The 21,648-nt window shown below is 52.5% G+C and overlaps 8 protein-coding genes across 8 annotated transcripts; 4 read left to right on the forward strand and 4 right to left on the reverse strand.

The window, feature by feature from the left end:
• Window positions 1-1,264: 1,264 nt before the first annotated feature.
• On the forward strand, window positions 1,265-1,969 carry CONPUDRAFT_119388 (uncharacterized protein; the record flags this gene model as incomplete). Its single annotated transcript, XM_007767598.1, has 1 exon — window positions 1,265-1,969. The coding sequence occupies one exon, from the start codon at window positions 1,265-1,267 to the stop codon at window positions 1,856-1,858; it is 594 nt and encodes a 197-aa protein (XP_007765788.1). The 3' UTR covers window positions 1,859-1,969.
• A 174-nt stretch (window positions 1,970-2,143) lies between these two features.
• Window positions 2,144-3,814, reverse strand: CONPUDRAFT_119390 (26S proteasome subunit P45). Its single transcript, XM_007767599.1, has 5 exons — window positions 3,784-3,814; window positions 3,116-3,733; window positions 2,764-3,050; window positions 2,497-2,712; window positions 2,144-2,444 (listed from the first exon to the last, which is right to left on the reverse strand). The coding sequence occupies exons 1-5, from the start codon at window positions 3,784-3,786 to the stop codon at window positions 2,219-2,221; spliced, it is 1,350 nt and encodes a 449-aa protein (XP_007765789.1). The 5' UTR covers window positions 3,787-3,814; the 3' UTR covers window positions 2,144-2,218.
• A 146-nt stretch (window positions 3,815-3,960) lies between these two features.
• On the forward strand, window positions 3,961-5,310 carry CONPUDRAFT_88321 (Yip1-domain-containing protein; the record flags this gene model as incomplete). The annotated part of the gene is made up of 10 exons (XM_007767600.1): window positions 3,961-4,015; window positions 4,066-4,285; window positions 4,364-4,409; window positions 4,471-4,550; window positions 4,605-4,668; window positions 4,725-4,811; window positions 4,864-4,880; window positions 4,947-5,083; window positions 5,132-5,201; window positions 5,268-5,310. The coding sequence occupies 10 exons, from the start codon at window positions 3,961-3,963 to the stop codon at window positions 5,308-5,310; spliced, it is 819 nt and encodes a 272-aa protein (XP_007765790.1).
• A 322-nt stretch (window positions 5,311-5,632) lies between these two features.
• On the reverse strand, window positions 5,633-8,795 carry CONPUDRAFT_163202 (uncharacterized protein; the record flags this gene model as incomplete). The annotated part of the gene is made up of 3 exons (XM_007767601.1): window positions 5,633-6,238; window positions 6,295-8,143; window positions 8,213-8,795. The coding sequence occupies 3 exons, from the start codon at window positions 8,793-8,795 to the stop codon at window positions 6,181-6,183; spliced, it is 2,490 nt and encodes an 829-aa protein (XP_007765791.1). The 3' UTR covers window positions 5,633-6,180.
• Window positions 8,796-9,223: 428 nt separating this feature from the next.
• On the forward strand, window positions 9,224-10,934 carry CONPUDRAFT_163203 (transcription factor iws1). The gene is made up of 5 exons (XM_007767602.1): window positions 9,224-9,294; window positions 9,345-9,405; window positions 9,471-9,695; window positions 9,757-9,997; window positions 10,232-10,934. Exons 1-5 carry the CDS (start codon window positions 9,283-9,285, stop codon window positions 10,830-10,832), a joined length of 1,140 nt encoding a protein of 379 aa, XP_007765792.1. The 5' UTR covers window positions 9,224-9,282; the 3' UTR covers window positions 10,833-10,934.
• A 2,231-nt stretch (window positions 10,935-13,165) lies between these two features.
• CONPUDRAFT_142444 (uncharacterized protein) lies at window positions 13,166-14,875 on the reverse strand. Its single transcript, XM_007767603.1, has 10 exons — window positions 14,780-14,875; window positions 14,620-14,718; window positions 14,505-14,559; window positions 14,351-14,473; window positions 14,184-14,300; window positions 14,062-14,132; window positions 13,854-14,005; window positions 13,547-13,786; window positions 13,441-13,514; window positions 13,166-13,382 (listed from the first exon to the last, which is right to left on the reverse strand). The coding sequence occupies exons 1-10, from the start codon at window positions 14,799-14,801 to the stop codon at window positions 13,286-13,288; spliced, it is 1,050 nt and encodes a 349-aa protein (XP_007765793.1). The 5' UTR covers window positions 14,802-14,875; the 3' UTR covers window positions 13,166-13,285.
• An 892-nt stretch (window positions 14,876-15,767) lies between these two features.
• Window positions 15,768-19,581, forward strand: CONPUDRAFT_99596 (uncharacterized protein). Its single transcript, XM_007767604.1, has 5 exons — window positions 15,768-15,786; window positions 15,844-15,999; window positions 16,052-16,865; window positions 18,512-18,666; window positions 18,729-19,581. The coding sequence occupies exons 2-5, from the start codon at window positions 15,937-15,939 to the stop codon at window positions 19,359-19,361; spliced, it is 1,665 nt and encodes a 554-aa protein (XP_007765794.1). The 5' UTR covers window positions 15,768-15,786; window positions 15,844-15,936; the 3' UTR covers window positions 19,362-19,581.
• Window positions 19,582-20,087: 506 nt separating this feature from the next.
• On the reverse strand, window positions 20,088-21,214 carry CONPUDRAFT_99599 (cytochrome P450; the record flags this gene model as incomplete). Its single annotated transcript, XM_007767605.1, has 6 exons — window positions 21,071-21,214; window positions 20,864-21,012; window positions 20,692-20,807; window positions 20,524-20,638; window positions 20,205-20,411; window positions 20,088-20,146 (listed from the first exon to the last, which is right to left on the reverse strand). Coding segments are annotated over exons 1-6 (744 nt in total), but the record flags the coding sequence as incomplete, so codon positions are not given.
• Between the last annotated feature and the right edge of the window lie 434 nt (window positions 21,215-21,648).

Genomic DNA, 21,648 nt, shown 5'->3' on the forward strand with positions numbered 1-21,648 from the left:
ACGATCATTGTGTGTCATGTTTAAGCTGCTGAACAGCCTTCAGGGGATACAATCAGACTTTAGGTATGTGAGGAGTTTATGATCGTCTAGCTTTGCGATGATGCTGGACAAGACTTATCCACGTGCACTGTGAATGCTGGGTGAGGGTTAGTGAGGGCTAGTGAGAGACGCGTCCAAGACGCGTCCACGACGCGTCGCGGCTGGTGATGGACAGTCTAAAAATACCGAAGACTGGCACACAATATGTTGTGTACAACTACGGCATAAAATTCATTCAAAGTGAGCTAGCTAGTAGATTTATACAATATTCAGGGAGATTATGTAGCTATACAGGCCATCTCGCGACTTGTCAATTCCTGTTACCATCGAAGCGGCTACATGAAATGATGACAAAGTACCAGACAGATACTCACAACCACTGCAGGGTTACAAAACGGAGCATTGATCTTTGATGTACGTCACTACTTCCTTCATCCTATCGAATCCTTCTTGGGAGAAGATATCCAACTCCCACTCTCCCATCAAGTAATCTGCGGGTAAAAGCTTGGTCGGATCGCGAGGAACTTGACGTGGCAGAACCACGCCATCCTTGGATTCAGCAGTGTAGAAACGCGCTCTCGTGCCAATAAGGCTGACGCCATGCAAGACCGGGACCGGGCAGCCCGCCAACAGGTCATCGTAGCGCTCTCGCACTTGACCGTCTGCGATGGACTGCGTATCGGACGAGCCAAGCCAGCAATCATCCCTAACATCCGCAAAGAAAACGGGCCGGTTATTTTGATCGTAGACGGCGAGATAAAACCTAGGGAGCTCAATGTCTTCGTGAGGAGTTTCTGCCGTTGGATGACACAACACCACTGCGAAGTGGAACTTGAGACAATCAAAGCAGTAGTTGAGGAGCGAGTTGTATAAGCCGTGATAGCGTGTCTCCCAGCAGGCACCGTCAGGCCCCTTGTTGCGGAAAGTCTTGAATAGAGCCTTTAATTCGCTGGGCCACGTCTGGTCACTGATGAAGGACATGTTGAACGTCGAGGATAGATTCAAAGTTTCTGATATAACGATGATGAACGTTATGAACGTTGAACGAAATAGAGACCAAGCAAGTGACCCCTCCAGTCAAATACATAAATGAAAATTCCCCTATCCTAGAGGTATGACGTATCGAATTCCTTCATTACCACCCCTATCCCGGATGTCCTGTATATTGCAACTATTTCACACTTGATCATGAAGCAACTCGCATCTCATGCATACCGTCAAGGACATGTCCTTCATCAGTGACCAGACGTGGCCTAGTGAACTCAAGGTCCTTTTTGAGACCTTCCGTCACCATACGCCTATCGGTATTTGCGGCGAAACACGGTATCACGGCCCATCCAACTCGCTTCTCAACTACTGCTTTGACAATCCTAGGTTCCACTTCGTGGTAGTTCCACGTCATCCATCGTTAAACAGCCCTCGCGAATCCGATGCGTTCATCAGGCTGTACTTCGCTGTCTACGACCAGAATAATCGGCCCGTTTTCTTTGCGGATGTTAGGGATGACGTTTGGCTCGGCTCGCCAGCAGCACGGTCCCGCGCGGATGGTCAAGTGCGAGAGCGCTACGATGACCTGTTAACGTGCTGCCCGATCCCGGTCTTGCATGGCGTCAGCATCATTGGCACAAAAGCACGTTTCTACACTGCTCAATCCAAGGACCGCGTGATTCTGCCCCGTCGAGTTCCTCGCGATCCAGCCAAGGCTTTATCCGCGGAGTATTTGACGGGAGAGTGGGAGTTGGACATCCTCTCACAAGAAGGGTTCGACAGGGTGAAGGAAGTAGTGACGTACATTAAAGACCAATGCTCTGTTCTGTAGCCTCGACTGTAAGTATCTGACCTGTACTTTATTGTTGTTTCATGTAGTCGCTTCGATGGCAGCAAAAGTGCCATGAGGATCCACTTGAATCATTGTACAGTATCTATCTGCTGCAAGCTAGTGTGGATATTATTGTGAATACTGAGTGTCGGTTATGGTCACATGGAAGGATCGACTTTGATACGTCGACATTGAGGTTTGCTGGATGATGGTTAAATATGTTTGATGTTTGAATGAATCAAGGCAAGCATAATGCACTCAGCGCGACGTTTATCCAACCTCATTCGACCACAGCATTTGACTGCTCTGAAGCATTATGCATAGTATAGGGATACAATAAAACGAAACAATGGAACAAATCTACAGGTACAAGCCCTCCGGCGTACCCTCGTTCTTCCGGTACAGAACCTTCTCTCTTGCGGCCGTGAAGTCTGTCTTTGTTACCCGCATCCGCCGCTCGCGAAGCGCTAGTAGACCCGCCTCCGTGCACACCGCTTTGATGTCCGCACCCGAGAGATCATCCTTTGCCATGACGAACTCTTCGAGGTCGACATCTTCGCTCAGGCTCATGCGCGAGGTATGAAGGCTGGGCAAAATTCATTTAGTGCCTGTCAAACGAATGGTACTTGGAAACTCACCGGAAAATATGCCGCTTCGTCTTCACGTCCGGTAGCGGGAACTCGATCTTCCGGTCGATACGACCTGGCCGAATGAGAGCGGGATCTAGTGACTCGATCTTGTTCGTGGCCATGATGACCTTGACGTCTCCACGGGTGTCGAAACCATCCAGCTGGTTGAGAAGCTCCAACATCGTTCGCTGGATTTCACGTTCACCGCCAGACGTGGAGTCATACCTAGGGTTATTATCAATAGACGACCTAAGCGAAGAGTTGCGTTGTACTTACCGCTTGGTACCGATGGCGTCAATCTCATCGATGAACACTATACTAGGAGCATGTTCTTCGGCAACGCGGAACATCTCTCGGACTAGCTTAGGTCCGTCTCCAAGGTATTTCTGAATCAGCTCCGAGCCGACGACACGGAGGAAAGTAGCAGATGTTTGGTTTGCAACAGCCTTGGCGAGCAGGGTCTTGCCGGTACCAGGCACACCATACAGGATAACACCTTTTGGCGGCTTGATACCCATTTCCTCGTACAGCTCGGGATGGGTGAGAGGAAGTTCGACGGATTCCTTATAGAATATGTGACATCAGTATCAGGCGTAGCAAATCACTAATCAAAAGAAATGTTCAATACCTTGATTTCCTGGATTTGGTTTTCCAGACCACCAACGTCCGCATAACTCTCCGACGGCGCCTTGTCGAGCTTCATAACGCTGACTAACGGGTCCGCGTCATCCTCCAACACTCCAATAACAGCATAGCTCTTGTGATGTAGCAGCACAGAGCACCCAGGTTCCAAGCGATCCTTGTCGACGAAGCTCATGATGGCGACATACGACTCAGGACCGGTAGCCGTACTGATAATTGCATGGTCGTCGTCCACGATCTCCTCAAGCGTGCCCACCACCATCGGCGAGCCCCGCAGGCCGTCCACACGCGTGCGATCCTCCTCGTTCTTCTCCTCGCGCGACGACTCGGGCTTGAGCCGCTCCTGGTTCTGAATGAACTCTTCCTCGAGAAGGAGGTAGTCCTTGATACGGTCCATCTTGAGGAGACGCAGGCGGCAGCGCGTGGTGGGCGTGATCGGGGGTAGCTTGGAAGCTGTGGCGGGGCCCTTTTTCTTCTTGCGCTTGCCGACACTGGTGGGCAGCGGTGGCTCCCATTTCTTCTTCTGTGGTCCCTTGTCTTTCTTGTCCTTGTCGCCCTGTCCCTGTCCTCCCGCGCCCGGAGGCATGCCGGATGGTGCATTACCCTGTTGTAATATTCAGTATGGGCGGTGAAGACATAGTCATGAATACAAACCATGGTGAAAGCGAGTGCTCAAGATATGGACGTAACCAGACTTGGTATTGGCGGGACGCGTCACTCTCGAGTCTCGGTGGCATTTCAATCTCCGCGAAATCTCAAATCACGTGGCAGGTGCATCGCCACCAAGCGCCTGTAGCGCAAGCGGGATATCTTTCCGACACGACCAAGGCCATGGATCCAACAGCGGAGACGCCGCTCACCTCCCAGTCCAGGTTCATCGAAGCAGGTGCGTCTCAGGCCGCCTACAAGTGACTCTTGGCTCACACTCGGATCCAGACGACGACGACCTCGATGATAACGACATCCCGGGATTCACGCAGCCCTCGCTCGGCGGTACGAGCCCCGCCATAGACAAGGGCAAGGCTCGCGCCCCGGAACAGCTAGGCCAGCCCAGCAGCGGAAACGGTGCTGCACCTCAGCTCTCTGGCAACATCGGCTCGAACTCGCAGCCCCAGTCGAATAGACAGACAGTTGGCGGGATCCGCGTCGAAACCAGGTGCGCTGTAATGTGCCACATCTCAAGATGCGCAGCCGCATGAGGCGCGAATGGTGATGCTGACGCGTAAACGCCTAGGTATAACGGCGTGGACACGCTCGATGAGCCCGTGATGACCACCATTGTTAGCACTTCGGTCACGTACGCCGGTCTTGGGATATTGTTAACCTATTTCTCGATCCCAGGCTCGCGACCTTCTCTCCATCTACTCGAAACTCGTGCAAGTGCTCTACCCTCGCCGGGCATCAGGCCGTGAGGTTCTCAGGTAATAGCACGCTCTTTCACATCAATTGAGATATGTTATTCACAGTACACTCAGGGACTGGGACCTTTGGGGACCCCTTCTGCTATGCCTGGCCCTCGGTATCATGCTCAGCGTGAACGTGAGTTGAAGCCTGGTATTTCCGTGCACGTATCCCACATCTTTCCCCTCATCCAGGCACCACCAAGCCAGTCCCTCGGAGTCTTCACCAGTGTCGTGGTCATCGTCTCCGTCGGTTCGTTAGTCGTGACAGTCCAAGCCAAGGTACGCGTATCGTTTCTCAGACCTATGCGAACCGCTCTGAAGTGTATACCAGCTTCTAGGCGGCCGAGTGTAAGCAGCCTTGACTAACTCCAACACTCGAATCAATGAACCTCACGTTCTGGTGCCCCACTTCAGCTCGTTCTTCCAAGGCCTCTGCACGCTAGGCTACTGCATCGCCCCGCTCGATATCGCTGCCCTCATATCCTGCTTCGTCCGCATCATCTGGGTCCGCGCCCCCATCGCGCTCGGAGCGTGGGCCTGGTGCATCTGGGGTGAGACAGGCCATGTTTTGTGTTCACTCACGCTCACGACACGTCCAGCGTCCGTCAACTTCCTCGACGGCACAAAAATCGAGCGGCAGCGCATTCTCCTGGCCGTATACCCGCTACTGTGCGCTGACATTCCCCTCCGCTGAAATCGGTCCAGTTGCTGACGCGTGTTTGTCGCTGCCCGCAGGCTGTTCTATTTCGTTCTCGCTTGGATGATCTTGATTCAGTGATACATAAACCAAGCGTTAGAGAAACAGCACTGCCATCTCCTGTACCTCCTACCCTGATCCTTGCTGCCGGCAATCTCATAAATTTAAAGTACGCAAGCTTGTAATCCAGCTAGCGGGATCAAGGGAGCCCCACCAATCTTAATACTGGAAATGACGGGTGTCAGATCAGAATGCTGTTCGCACATGCGACGCACATGCATGCGGCACTACTAACGCAACGTAACGTGTTGTATAAACTCATATACATTGACCAAGACGCACACATTTGATTACACTAATGATAAGAGTCAGTAGAATATATCATAAGTTTCTAGACAGAGTTGTAAGTATAAGTACGTGGATTGATCAGGCATGTACGTCCGTCCGTATAGGTAGGTAGAGTCCTTGTTGGTGAGCCGGGTCTGAGACTGAGTTCTGAGATACAGATACACGGGAGTAAGGATACCGAGGGAGGGGTGCGTGCAATTTATTGTGCGTGGCGGGATCTTGGTGGGTGCGGGTGCATAAGCCTGTAGGTGAGGAGTGTGACGGGTTAGATAAAGGGAATGATGCAGCGGCGATGATGTGATTATCCAAGGGGCGGGTGGTACGGGATGGCGGGGAGGGGGGAGTCGTGGAACTAAAGAAGGATAAGAGGTGAAGGAGGTCCGCAGACTGCGCTGAGGTGGAGCATCCTAGTAAGAGAATATATGTACGGACGATGCGTCAAGCAGAAAAGTTGAAAGCCAGGTAAGTAAAGAATGTAACTATGTGAATGTTCAGAAGAAGTCTAGTCCAGCGTTCAGCGGTGCAATGAAGAATAAATACAACAGCATGGGCTAGTTGTGTCCTTCAATGAGTCATTGCGGGACGATGCAGCTTACGGGGCACTTAAACAACCGCGGAGCTAGCAGTGCCGCTAATTGTAGGCGTGATAACCTTCATCAATCTATCCAAGACTGATTAGCGACCCTAAGCCAGCACTCGCAGCAACGATACACATACCTCATCCTCAACTTCCCACCTCCACTCCTCTCCTTAACCATCTCCCACACATACCGCTGCTCGCCTGCCTCCTCGCCTTTCAGACATTTAAGCAACACACCCCTCCCCTCTTTCGTGCCCTCGCCCTCGAGCACCCACTCACCGCGCCACCCGGAACCCATCGCCTCCGTCGCAGCAACACTCCGAACGCCAACGCCGACGCCAATCCACGAGCGCGCAATCCACACCCACTTCTTCACCATCGCGTACCCGCCGAGCGAGTGCGGGCTGCGCACGCGCATCGTCGTCTGCGTGAGCGTCAGCTCGGGCTCCCCAGATCCAGACCCAGATCCAGCGGCTGCCAGCGGAACGCCTGCGACACTGAGCCGCAGGTCCGGACCCTCCGCAGGACCATTAGCGTCAGGACCGGCACCGCCAATCGCCCCAAACTCCCACTGCGGATTCGTGCCCGAAGGCAGCAAGTGGGTGTAATAAAACGGCGACGGCAAGCTGAGCGGGTCCGCGACAGGTGGAGGCGCGGGCGGAATGTACGGCACGAGCTGCGTGCCGTCGAACACGAGCCACGTCTGGTTCGACGTCGCGTCCGCGCTCGCGGGTCCTCCAGGCGGCGACGGTGACTCGCCACTGCGCGTGGAGGGCCGCGAGTTCGCTCCGACACCAGGCACATATCCGAGGTTGCAAACAACATCACCAGTCGAGAGGTGTGACCACAGGCCTCCCTGGACGAGCTGCGCCTCGCACGCGTTTAGCACGGCGGGGCTGAGCACGCCCGCGGGAACGAACACGCGCAGGACGGGTGCGCGCGCACGGGAGATCGCAAGCGTGAGGTCGTGCGGGTTGCTCGTTGGCTCGTTCGGGTTGAAGCCCAAACCCGAGGCTGGCGGGCTGGAGTGGGAGCTGGTGTCATTGCTGGGCGCATGGGTGACGTCACCGACGGTCGACTGCCGGGAGAAGGATGGCGAGGAGGTGCCGCTTCCAGCGTCACTGTCTGAATCCACAGACGCGGCGCGCCGGTCGTCCTGGGCGAAGGGCTTTGTAAACGAAAAATCGTCCTGCGAGGAGAAACCACCGGCTCGTGAAAGTGGGCTTCGAGTGGACATCCGGAGTTTTGTCGGCGGTGGGCTCAGTGCTAAGGATGGTTTGGCTGACCGCCTCCAGCTCTCGCCGTAGTACCGCAGCAATCGGGGTTCGGCAGGGGCGGGAGGCGGCGACCTGGCGTTGGAACCAAACATGGACATGCGCCTGCCTTTCGTGGGGGATGGTACCTGAGTAGAAGCGCCCGAGTTGTCCGATCTCGGAGAAGCCATCGCGGGTCTTGGCGATCCCGATAAGCTGTTGCCATTGGCCAGCGAGTACATCGACCCCTGAGCAAAGGTTCCGCCAGCGGGTGATGGCGAGGCAGCAGACGTCTTGCCGTTCCGATTGAGCGTCTTCTTGGCAGGCGATAACGATGTTGCGCGCGTATGTGTCAGAGACAAAGACGCCAGGGGTAAAACGTTCGTGCTGCCATTGACAGCCGTACTGTCGCCGTCAGGGACGGATTCCGACAGAGGCGCTGGAAAGGTGAGTTCACGCAGTCCATGAGGCAGTGAGCTCCCGGTACCGGTGCTTTGCGAAACAGATTGCGATCGCGGTGTGAAGGCCGGTGGTTCAGCAGGGGTCGGGAGCGATGAGCTATGGACCAGCGATTGGAGCAGAAGGACAAATCGGGAATGGGTATTGGCGAGTACAGCAAGCTTGTCTGAGATGCGCCGAGTCACAGTAGTGTCCGCACTTGACTCGGGGGATGAAGAGAGGGCGTGAAGAGCGTGCATAGGGTATCGATGAAGAGGAACACGTTGCGAAATCACTAGAGAGTATGACGACATAAATGACAGACGTCACGAGCGTGTAGCAGATGAAGTGGTAAAAAACGCACGTAGTAAGTCCAGGTCCTGCAGAGTGATATCGACGTCTCGGAAGCGAGACAGATCCCGTTGGTGGAGAGCAAACTGAAATCCTGGGACAAAGGCGCACATAATTACGTCTCTGAGTTCAGGATAGTCCCAGAGACCCCTGAGTTTTGTGGTTGTGCATATGAGAGCGTAGAACTCGGGCCATGAGAGGTAAGAGAGCAAGAGGGAGAGGATACGGGGATGCTTGAGGGCCTGGATAGCATCGACTTGCATTCTCATCCAGGATACAGCCCTGCTGTTATGAGAGGACTGCTTAGGAGCCCTAGCAAAGTGAGAAGGAGTGGAGTCGTCGGTGGCGGGGAGAAAAGAAGAGGGGGAGGTTTCGGCCGAGTCGAATGCAGGGAAGGGGAAGGAGGGAGAGTCGGCAGTAGGAGATTTTAGCGGACGAGGGGTCGCAACCTGGTGAGGTAACGGTGGGAGGGGCCGGCGTTGACGGCGACTCAGGGCGGCGGTGTGATCATCGCCTGAAGATGATGAGGAGACGTCCTCATCAGTAAGCTCTGGAGTGCGAGCCTGATCCGAAGGGGAAGGGGGAGGAGATGCCATGCCGACACGGGGTAGACGGCGGGGGGGAAAGAGGGAGTGCATCCTTTAGAATGGATAGGGAGAGTGCTAAATAACAGACGTGTATACCAGCGGTACGGTGAGTCCCAGGGCCGATGAGTGCGCTGTGATATTTTAGTTACGTACCCCGTGCAGTAGCCACAGGTCACAGAGGAGATTCGATGGACGAGTCAAGTTGGGCGGTTCGCTCGCCTATAGCTAAGATTACGGCTGGCATCACCGTTATAAATAGGCGAACCTGTCCAGTCAACCTATTTTTTGCATAGGGCTCGGTCACAATGAAGGCGTCATTGACTGACATCAAGACATGGCTTCTGTTTGTCCCTGTTTGTCTTTCTCCCCTGCACCTCCACTTGGACAGCACAGCCACAGCCACACACCACGCCTCGCCTCGCACAAACGGCAACTCAGCCGAGAGAGCAACATCTGACTTGCGCCTCTCTCCACCACTATCTTCCTCCACTCCATCATGCCTCAAGCGGTCAGAGATTACACATTCCATGACTCACAGCTACTAACTCTCCTTGACAGACAAAAGAAGACCTCGAGCGCGACATTTTCGGTGATGACTCCGAACTGTCAGAGGAAGAGGGTACGAAAGCAGTACTCTTATCCCGACTCATAGAGTTCTGACTCCCCTGTCTCCTGATTACACAGAGGTCCCGCCCCGCCAGCGCCAGGCTCGCGCTCAAATTGAACGCGACGAGTACTCGTCCGCTGGAGAGTCGAGTGACGCATTTGTCAACGACGACGCACCCCGTGCAAAACCGCCTAAACCCAGACGCCGCACCCGGAGAGACGATGATGAGCGTCCCCAGAAGCGCAAACGCAAGCAGACGCAGCTCACCGAGGAGGACCTCGCAGATTTACCCCCCGAGATAGGTGCGTGAAACCCTTGATTTATGTCTTTCTTCGGAAGAGAAAACTTAACCTTGGGTGTTAGCTGCCAAAAAGCGTCGTGAAATGCAACTTGATGCAATCATAAAGCCAAAGAAGTCTAACCGCCAGAAGAAACGCAAAAAGGACGACGAGGATGTCCTCGACAGATTTGCAGACGAGGAAGTATCGCGGCTGCGCGAGGCCATGCTTAGTGCGGCTGTCGACGACGAGCAAGCTAACCGGGATAAGCTGCCAGCTACGAATAAGCTCAGGCTATTACCACAAGTTATGGAGGTATTGCGAAAGTAAGTGGTTCCCACCTGATACCAGCCCACTGGAGCTCAACTTGAACCAATTCTATTTCTATCTTACTGTGCTCCGGTCTCTCCTTGCCTACTCTCGCACGGAAACCGCCTAACTGCTCCACGCACGACCAAAACGCCGATATTGATCATGCGTCACCGCTCTTTCTTTCCACACAAACCCCTCGGCCCGCCCACACAATCCTAATGACACCCCCGATTACCCATACCCGTCAGGCAATCGCTCTCCCAGTCCATAATGGACAACAATCTCCTCGAGGGTGTGAAACGATGGCTCGAGCCCCTCCCGGACCGCTCGCTGCCCGCTCTCAACATCCAGCGCGACTTCTTCCCGCTCCTGCGCAAGATGGAGTTCATCGACTCCGCCGTCCTGCGCGAGTCCCAGCTCGGCAAGGTCGTGCTCTTCTACACAAAATGCAAGCGCGTCACCCCGGACGTGCAGCGCATCGCCAACGAGCTCGTGACCCTATGGAGCCGGCCGATCATCAAGCGCAGCGCGTCCTACCGCGACCGCACCGTGCCCGTCACCGCGCTCGAGGCCGCCGCAGGGGGAGCCGGTGGCGCGGGCGCGAATGAGAAGCTGAACGCGATCCTCGCGCGCGCGAAGGAGGTCGAGAAGAACAGGGTGCGCAAGAACGCGGTAGCAATCCCCGAGCAGCGGATGGGGAGCTACACGGTCGCGCCGCGCGCGGATGCCGGGATTATGAACAGGAATGACGCGCGCAGCTCGGTCGTGCAGGCGGACACGGAGCGCAGGCGGAAGAACGCGGAGAGGCTGCGCAGTCTGTCGCGCAAGGTGGGCTCGATGAAGGGGTGAGCTCCTTGTGCGCTTTTGGGCCTCTCATTTGTTTTGTCGATGGCTGTTGTTCTGCCAATTCAGACATGTATTTTACACTCGTTAATTTCACTTTTTCACTGCAAATGCGCTGTAGTTCCGCAGCTCGGATTGGTAGTACATCGTGAATCGTGAGCCACGAACCGGGACACGGACGCGAGTTGAAAGTCTCAGACCAATCAGACGTTAACGGCAACCTCAGCTGAACTGAATTGTTGACCATGTTTATAGGAGACCAGATGAGAAAAGGAGAAACCGCGATGCTCCACTAAGCAGTTGCTAGCGACGACAAATTACCCTTCACTTGACTGTCCGCGCTGCCTTCTCCCGATGAATGAGATGCAATGGGCACGCTCGTGTCCAAGCACATGTGTTAGTGTTGGCTTGCTGCAGCCAATCATACACGGATGTTTCAGCCTGCGTGCTACGATATGGAGCCAAAGGTGAAGAGTGAATGAATAGGTCGAAAGGGTGTGCTTCTCATTTATCCCCCATCCAGCACCGGGCATATCATCCGGCGTGCTTGAGTATTTGCCTATCCTAACCTAGCCTGTTGTACGGGCGATCCGACGTCGACGCAAGGCCAAAAAGCTCCAGCGATCAGCAGACACGAGGCCTTTCCTATCTTTTATGTATCCCCTATCCGTTGTGCCACACAGCCCTTTCACAATGCGAAGGTTAGGATCGGTGCAAGGATTCAGCACTTTGACGATCGCTGCAGTACTGCGGCTTTGCGACCCGTCGGTCCGGAGAGGCAAAAGTGGTGCATGTCCGAGGACAGGCAACTGCGGGGCCTTCATCCACTTAATGTGTCGTGGAGCCGATGGTGGAGTACGTCAGTGTACATTCCGCACCAGGTTTGCCTCCGTAAACTGTTCCGTCGGCTGCTTGCTAATACCCTTGTAATACCCACAAGTTAGGCGCCCATGTCTTAATTTACCTGAAAGGTTTAGTACCCTTTCGGTGGCGAAAGATAAAGCCGGTGTCCGAGTTTGCATCGGTGAAGTTCGGACAAGTGAGCGTTCTTCCACCCTACAGTTGGTCCGAGTCGGTCTGCAGATTAGATTTGCCGCGCCAGGTACTAGTGGTTCCATGCTCTGGCGCTTGAGCTTGAAGTCGCATAGCCTTGTCTGTTCCGCAATGCTCGCACTCGTGCCTACCTTCATACAGCTTCATAGGCAAGTAAGTACCCGACGTTGACTCGCAACTGAAACTTAAGGGCCCAGGGCAGGATAAACCACCAGAGGTACGCCGCACCACATGCAATAAAGGTGAATGAGCCGCCACCACTGTCGCTCCTTTGCACATTCCGGTCATTGTTCATTGGACCGGGTGTCTAGTGGATAGCCGGGTTGAAATGTTGAGGTGTCTGCTTGACACTTGAAGGGTGGGGTACCTTGCTGACCTACTTACAGCTCATGGCAGTGGACCTAATTGGATGTGCTTTGCGACCTTTGCGATCAGGTAGCACGCATAGTAAGCGCATGGCACTAATCCTGCACGATGCTGAGATGATAACTTGCGCTCACGAACAAGCGCATTGCGCAACGTGCGTCTACAGCATTCTACAGCAGGACGCTGGCTGGATGATGAATGACATGGACACCTTGGTCGATATCACTTACGTGCCAGCGATCTTCATGCTTCAAAGACATGTGCGTCGATGTGTTCCCGCAGTGAAGCAAAGCCATCGTCCATTGAGGCACTTTACTGTACCGCAACAGTCAACCTCGGTGGTACCGGCTCGTAGAGTCACTCACTAAAGGCTTTTCAAGTTGCTGATCAACAGTGTCTAGCGCTTAACTGATAAGCTTCCGCTTGGCACTCATCACCAGACCAAGAGGCACTGTAGTTGATCGGGTGACCCACAGTAGTTGCTAAAGCTTAAAGCAACCGTTGACCCTGGGCCTGAACTCGGATGGCGTGAAAGTAGCTGTGCAGGTTTTACCGTCGCGCCTGTATGAGTGCCACATTTTCTTCTATCAGCGGCCAGCGCGAATTTGTTTGCTCTCGTCTTGCATGCGCGCCTAGGATGCTCAGCGTTTTGTGCCTAGCAGATCCTCGGTTTGGGAGCGGTAGATCCTATGAGGTGAGCACCTCGTTGTGAAGTTCCGAACACAAAAAGTGATTGGCGCCCAATTCAAGTTGGGACCAGGGGCGAACCTGTGGATGAACCATGTCCAGGGTGGTTCCCGGTGGTTCGCAGCAAGGTACGGTAAGTAAAAGCCATATTGGTGGCGGAACCTTTCCGGTGGCCATGTGTATAAGCCTTACACGCTTTGAGTGAGTGATGGTGATGTCCAGACGAAGATAATACGGGTCTTCTAATTGGCATTGAGAATATTGGATGTTCGTACAGGCTGAATCTAGCCGATTTACAACTGGTATTCCACCTGTCGTTTCCTCCCATCCTTTCAGGTGCATCCACAGGGACTTTACGTCCGTGTGACGAATTCTTCAAAGCTGCCAAGGAACATCGAATCTGGATATCCTCCAGAAGGGAGTTGAAGTGCCTTAGCGTCCTCGAGCCCCCTACGCGGAATCAAGTCAGAGGTTGAACACACACGAGGTCAGCGACCTTTCTACTCACTTGAGGGTCTTCTGTATTAAGTCAGACGGGACATCGAGGCAGCTCTCGGGGTAGGATACTTTCCCCAGCCATTCCTACAGAAGGCAATACACATCAGCCTACACACTCGGACATCTGTGGCTGACCCTGGACTTGCCTGGAGATCCTCATCGGTATGAGTACTGAAGTTCTTCTTCAGGAACTCGAAGTTCGGCCCATCGAGCGTCTTGTCCAAGGAGAACGCGCGAATGTGCTTGTTGAGCCCCTCGAGGAAGGCCTTTACAGCGTCAGCAGATGCAGTGCCCGCGATCGTCTTCGTAGATGCAACAATGAGCCAGGATGGCCACGGTGTCAGGACCTCGTCAACCTGATATGGATCAGCCACAGACGTCAGTCAGTAGGGCGTTTACGAAACGATGACTATCTACACGCACAAAGTGAACCTTCAAATTATCGTGGCGAGTCGCACCTTCGGGGCGAGCAGCAGCCCTAGTCGTGATCCACTCCCACATGAAAATGTCGGTCGCGTTGGCATCTCCCTTGGGAGCGTTAACGGAAGCCATCAGCGGGTCAACCTTGCCGTTCTCTGGAAGCCAATGCATCAGAACACAGCCGGTATGGAATATAGGCAAGAGAGCAAACCTATCCATTCAAGTTTGTCCGCATGCCAGCCTCGGTTGTGAGCCAAAACGTATGCCATGTTCTGGCTTCCGCTGTGGTCATGCGTTAGCATTAAGTAAGTATTGCGAGCGGGAGGGAAGTACCTGCCGGGACGAGAGATACCGACTCGAATTTTGCCTTCAGAGCTTTTGGCTATAGCATCTAGCTCAGAGATATCCTTGTACTTGGGCTTGCCTCCAGCGTTACCGGTGATAACTGCCCTGAAAATTTCGTCTGGTCAGGTAATGAGGACGGGAAACACGCTGCACACCAGCGGAGCGGGGAGGTGACGTAGAGGCCTACGATCTTGTAGGCTTCGGAACCCTCCTTGGAACCATCGACGATGCCCTTGATGAGGGACTCTGTCAGCCCACTGTCTACGACATGAGCTTGGCTTCGGCAGTGAAACGTTGGTCAGAACGCACACTGCTATGTCTATCTCGCCAGCTTTAAGGTTCTTAATGAGCTTCCCGGTCCCGTCTGGAGTGATCCCGAGTTAATCTAGGCGAGCCGGGCCGGAAGATGGTGTGCAAGACCTACCACCGGTCTCGTCCAACTCGAAGATTGTTGGCTTTCCTGCATTGTCTTTCGGCTGCTCAGCATAATACTGCAGCAAGGGAGTGGCGAAATGTTCTCTGACTGTGGGCGTTTCAGCTACGTTTGTACGACATTAGACGTCCAACTTCAAGCTATGACGCACCGTATCCGATTTTAAGCACCATTTTCAGGCCGCAATCAGTAGCTCAGTCCTGGTAGAGTCCTTGAGGACTTTGAAACGTAGGTTGGACAAGCGACGTCCCAGTGGTGGTGAGTAAACTTGAAGTACTTCATTGGATAAGGATTGTGCATCAGCCAATCGACTCGGGTGCTATGCAGGGAAAGCCCCTCTAGCTTTGGGCAGTGCCGAATGCCGAATGCCGAGCGCTTTGCGCCGAACACCCGACCAAAATGCCTCCGCCATCCCCAACGACTGACAAGAGTAATATCTCTCCTAGCTCGTCTCACTTGACAAGCGTTGATAGCAAGACTCTTCGTAACACCAACGATTGTCAGTCTGGAGATGACACATGCTCAAGATATCTCAAGGTCAAACAGGTCATGGCGAGGAGTCTGACGTCTTGTTCTGTCGATGCTTGGTTCGCACAGTACGCAGCCTGCGCTCAGTGGAGCGACTCAGAGTTGGACACGATTCTTGATGCCCTGGAGAAGGAGAAGATTTTGGAGGACAAAGGGTGGCCGGATATCTTGGAAGCCGCCGAACTTGGGAAATCGGAGAGCGAGACCTTCTCCTGTATCTCTGGGATCGCTGCCACCATCGCCCAGCACGTCCATAAGGCGAAGGGATTGAATACAACCACAAATATCGAGAACACCCACAACGACCTTAGCATCCCGGAAGTTTCGTCTCATGCGTGGTTTCCCGATATTCGTGTCGGCCTCGTGGAGTCTCATACCATTGATTCCCGTACCCTTCGATCCGACTCTGCCGACGCACAAGGATGGCTTGAAGCTTATGGCAACATGCAACCGGAAACCCATGATTATTTCCAAGCCCCACAGCATGTGGAACTCAGTGAGTCCCGGTCCCGTGCTTGGGTCGACAGCAATCTGAAGCGAGAGCAGAAACCAAAAACGAAGATGAATCTCTCAGACATCGTCGCCATTGGGGAAATTAAACGTGGCGAGTTCGCTTCTGACATACGAGACGTAAGCCGACTCACAATTGATTAGACTGTTTTATTTATACTACTCATGTCGCTTTAGAACGAGTCTAGAGTATGTGGAGGTGCCACAGAGCTTCTGTATAATGATCCTTGTCGCCGTTTTGTCAACGGATTTACAATCGAGGGTAGATGGATGCGTATGTGGCGGTTTGAGCGTAGCCATGTCTGCGTTTCCAAGAAATTCGATTTTCACGAGGTACGTTAATCGTCGTTTCCAGTCCCGGGTTTAAATGAGGACTCGGATGCAGAACCCAAAGCCATTCCTGAAATTTCTCCTATATATCCTATTCTCGTCACCCCAAGAACTTGGCTTTGATCCCACTGTTCGCCGCTACATCAAGCGTGTTCCCAAAGGCGTGGATCCCCCGTCTTCTGGAGCAAGTAGCTACCGATACGAAATTGCGTACCGCTATCAGGTCGGTGAGAAGTTTTTCCTCACGGAAGGGCCTCCCATCTCAGAAGAGGCTGCATACTGGGTCGCTTCTCGAGCTACGCGAGTATGGCGCGTTAGGGAGATGTTTTTCCCAAATCCCGGCGATGAAACTGTCTATACGCTCGGAGACCTCAAGGCACTTAAGGATACCTACCTCTTTGACGACGCGGTTTTGGAGAGAGATATCAGAGATCAAATTATGGAGTCACTGAAAGGCGTTGCCGAAGTCAACATCGAGAATGCTGCGCGGTACTTCATGGATTATGAGCTTGATGAAGTCGTCAGGTTGCCCAGCGAGGACGAGAAGTGGGTTGAGGATGACCTGACTAGCTGCACGGACGCCAACGTACGCGCCTTCTATACTCCTGACTCTATCGGACACGGACCCAATGCCCTCCCTGAGTCCCAACGTGCATCTACCTCCCAACGAGATTCGAGCCGACCCACTCCTACCGATTCGCAAGCGGGTGCATCTGGTGGACAGACGAAGCCAGCAGAGACATGTTGGGATAATCTTCAGTATCATCGTCGGAAGCACGTACGAACCGTCTTCTCGCAAGTCTGTCAGAGCATATACGAGCTTGACAATTGGGCAACCTTCATCCGTTGCATGAAAAACCTCACGGAAGGTAATCCCGGACAGTTGCCATTTTTCTCTCTCTTTCTGATGTATATCTACTAGGGTTGAACTATATGCGCCTGGCAGGGTGGGTGCATCGCGATATCAGCGGAGGGAATTGTCTCTGGTATCCGGAAGGTGCCCAAGGGAAACTTGCTGATCTGGAATACGCGCGTCCTTACAAACACAGTTCTAAGCTTCCCCACGATCCAAGGACGGCGAGTATCTTTCTTGAAGACAGTTTGACTTATGCTGAACACTGAATCGTTTGACCCTTTAGGGGACGCCCGCTTTCATGGCTGTGGAATACCAACAGCGGGAGTACCTCTTCACGTCCTGGATTGGGGATGTGCCTCGTAAAGCCCTTTGGAACAATGACGACAATGATTCAGACGAACTATCTGCCCAACGTTTAGCATTCACGTATCACTTTTACCATGATCTGGAGTCGCTCATTTGGCTCTATGCCTGGGCGGTCTGCTTCCGCCCCCCTCGTCGCTTGGCCCCTGAAAGCGTCGAATCGATCGCAAAAGTTCTTAGGGCTGAAGGGAGTCGTTATTTCAACTGCGGAGTCGAAGGCAACCAAGCTCGAACAAAGGCTGTGAGGGAAGCCGTGCGCGTGAATACCAACAGCTTCATCACCCAGTCCTTGCTTAACGTCTACACCAAGGGATCTCGATTCCTTCTATCAGGGTCAGAGGTGGTCCGCTGTCTTGCGAAGGAGTACGAACGCCTTCAGTCTCTTCAATTAGACGACAAGCTTCTTAACGGGATTGCCATTTGGAATGCCTCTAATTTCACTGAAGCCCTATACAACGCCTTCCTCGAAGAGTTTAACGCTATAGAGGCAGAGATAAAGAAGTCCAAAGACATTTTCCCTATGCATCATATCAGCAGCAGATTGGATAAAACGACAAAACGCACTCGCGCAGAAGATCCGGATACTCCTACCAAGCAAGCTAGCAACTCACATAAGAGAGCCAAGAGAACCATAGATCGTAATTAGTGATTGATTGATTTATGCGTGCCCGAACTGTTCGATAATATGTATCCGCTCTAATATTGAAGTACCCCTATAGTGAAACATTGAAGTACTAGTTATACTACCTACGTGCATTCCATTCATCTCCCTAAAGTCAAAAGCCGGAATTATTCAACCATGGTGGCTTCCAAAACAGACATGGTCAGCGATGAATCCCTTGGAATCACATGGCACGGAAACGGGATTACAGGATGGCTACACCAACATCATGATCAGCCGTGTAAAGCTTGTAAAAAAGTGCACACCTAGTGACGCCGCTGGTCCACTTCGGCTCGAAGTCGACGTCTCGGCCATCTCGGCCTTTAGGCTTCAAGAAACTGAATGTTGCGAGCAGACGAGCAGCCGCGAGCCACACTCCAGCCTCTGCAATATGTCGCCCGGGACAGATGCGGCGGCCCCAGCCAAAGTTCCACTTCACGCTGTCTCCGTTAAGTTTCCCGTCAGCGCGACCGAGGAAGCGATCGGGATTGGAATTTTCGGGATCCGGGTATCTCGTTGAGTCTCGAGAGATTGCCCTATAGTCTCTACGCAACTCTCGTTCGCTGCATGAAAGACCTCACGAAAGGTAAGCACGGGAAGCTATGAGCGTATTTTCTCTAATGTTTCTTTACTAGAGCTGAATTACATGCGCCTGGCAGGGTGGGTGCATCGCGACATTAGCGGAGGGAATTGTCTCTGGCATCCGGAAGCTGAACAGGGGAAACTCACTGATCTGGAATACGCGCGTCCTTACAAACACAGCTGCAAGCTTCCCTACGATCCAAGGACGGTGAGCAACTTTCTCGAAGATCGTTTGACTTGTGCTGAACACTGACTCACTTGACTATTTAGGGGACGCCTGCTTTCATGGCTGTGGAATATCAACGGCGAGAGTACCTTTACACAACTCGAATTGGGGATGTGCCTCTTCCCGTCCTTTGGGACGAAGGCGAGAACGACGACAATGATTCAGAAGAAATACTTGCCCAACGTTTAGCGTTCACTTATCACTTCTACCATGATCTAGAATCGCTCATTTGGCTCTATCCCTGGGCCGCCTGCTTCCGCCCCCCTCGCTGCTTGTCCCCTGAAAGCGTCGAACCGCTCGCGAAAACTCTCAGGGTTGAAGGGAGTCGCTATTTCAATTGTGGGATCGAAAGCAACGAAGCTCGAGTGTCAACTGTGAAGGATGCCTTGGATACTAACTTCTTTATCACCCAACCCTTGCTTGATATCTACTTTAGGGGATCCGGATGTCGATTCCTTCTATCAGGTTTAGATGTGGTCCGCCCTCTTGCTCACGCGTATAAACACCTTCAGTCTCTTCAATTAGACGACAAGCTTCCTAACGGCACTGCAATTTGGAATGCTTCTCAATTCACTGAGGTCCTATACAACGCCTTCCTCACAGGGTTCAGCAAAATAGAGGAAGAGATGAAGCGGCGCAAAGACATTTTCCCCATGCACCATATCAGCAACAGATAGGATAAACCGACAAAACGCACTCGCACAGAAGATCCGGATACTCCTACCAAGCATGCTAGCAACTCACATAAGAGAGCCAAGGGGCTACAGATCATAGTTAGTGATTGATTTGTTTATGCGTACCCGAACTGTTCGATAATATGTATCCGTTCTAATATCGGTGTAGCCTTGTGAAACATTGCGGTACTAGTTATATTACCTACGTGCAATCCATTCATCTCCCTAAAGTCAAAAGTCGAGATTATTCAACCATCATGGCTTCCAAAACAGACGTGGTCAGCGATGGATCCCTTGGGACTACATGGCACGGAAATGGGATTACAGCATGGCTACACCAACACCATGATCAGCCGTGTATTTAAAGCTTGTGAAAAAACAGTGCATACCTAGTGACGCCACTGGTCCACTTCGGCTCGAAGTCAACGTCTTGGCCATCTCGGTCTTTGGGCTCCAAGAAGCTAAATGTAGCGACCAGACAAGCAGCCGCGAGCCACACTCCAGCATCTGCAATATGTCGCCCAGGACAAATGCGGCGGCCCCAACCAAAGTTCCACTTCACGCTGTCTCCGTTAAGTTTCCCGTCAGCGTCGAGGAAGCGATCGGGATTGAAGTTTTCAGGATCCGGGTATCTCGTTGAGTCTCGAGAGATTGCCCTATATTCTCTACGGTTAGGACCAGAATTGTATTACAGATAGAACCTGACCATGTGTTCGGTATGACGGTACATCCTTTAAAAATAAAATAATTATCATATACATCGTCGTCAATGGCTGCGTGTGGGACGGCTACGAAAAGTACGTCAGAAAGGGCGATGGGAATCGTCTGTGACACAAATTATCCCACCTAGGGGAACAACTGGGTGCCACCTCATCACCTCACGAATAATGGCACCAAAGTAAGGAAGAGAAGATCGGTCTTCGAGCACAGGAAGCCGATCGTTCCCAGTAACAGTTCGCATTTCCTCTTGTGCTCGCCTTTGTACATCCGGGTGCATTACCATTGCCAGCACGAATACCAGCAATGTGGACGCTGTCTGGAGTTTGAGTGAGTCTCCGCCCTATATAATATTTCAATGGAACTTTACTTACCGTTTCGGTGCCGCCTTTGATCATGTAGTCGTTATTGAACAGTTAGAAATCCTAGCTCGGCGCGATAAACATACCCGTAAATGCGGCCGCGGAAACTTGTTTCATGGCTTCCTTTGAGAAGCTATTGTTACGATTAGAAAAACGCCTGATTGAATCGGACAGCATGCCGGGGAAAGAAGGATCCTGCTGCTAGTAAGTAGAGTTCAGGCCAATGGGAATACGTATTTGTCAGAGGGGCATACTAGGCGGTCGGTAGTGAACTGATAAGGCTTCTCCACGTATTCGTGAAGTGTTCTCCTAGCTGCACGGGCATTTTTCTGAAGAGAGACCCCGGGAAACCAATTCGGAAGACTGAGAACTGCGATACAATCCTCAGTTTTAAAATGTCAGTGCAATTCTTTACTTATTACCTACTGAAAGGGAAGAGTTCAATCAACACAGACTTCTCCGGTGTGATCGCTTCAAGCGTAGTGAGCGCACGTTCTCCATTGCGCACCAAAGGGTCATGGATATCGTTGGTTTCGTAGCCATAGATACTCGATAACATGGTTGATCCTGCAAAGCTACGCAGAGTTAGTCCACCACCCAGGAATATCGACGTGATGATGATCTGGTACCAACAGATTCAAGTAATCAAACAGCTTGCTCGGATCCTTCAGGACATTGATCAAGAGCCTATTACAAGCGCGCTGAAAGAAAGGGCGGTAATGCATTGTCATTTCCTCCCGAAATGATTGATGAAACAGTCTACGGTCAGCTCGCCACTTGTCTCCGTATTCCTCCCAGACGAAGTGGAAGCCCCATCCAAAACTATCAATATTAGCGGACGCATCAGTCTGTACTCCGTTACGCTAGAAACGGTAACTTACGGAACCCGGGTGGCGAGACGAGGGCGACTCGAGTATATACGTGAGCGTTTTTCCAAGAGATCATCGGCCACTTTTTCAGAGTTGATCAAAATAAGGTTGGTGCCCAGCAGTCGACAATAAACGATGTCTCCTGCATTATTGATGAATTAAGTCTCAAGGTCATTAGAGTAATGCCAACAGAGCAGACCTCCGTGACGTACCATACTGATCTCGCCATTTTTTATAAATCAGCCAGCTTTCCTCTGGAGTGACATCGAGCGCGTTGCCTATGATGGGTAGCAGCGGAGGTCCTGGAGGCAATAAGAGGTGGGTATTGTCGACATAGTTTTT

The sequence above is a fragment of the Coniophora puteana genome (genome assembly GCF_000271625.1).
Source record: "Coniophora puteana RWD-64-598 SS2 unplaced genomic scaffold CONPUscaffold_3, whole genome shotgun sequence".
Taxonomy (NCBI): Eukaryota; Fungi; Basidiomycota; class Agaricomycetes; order Boletales; family Coniophoraceae; genus Coniophora; species Coniophora puteana.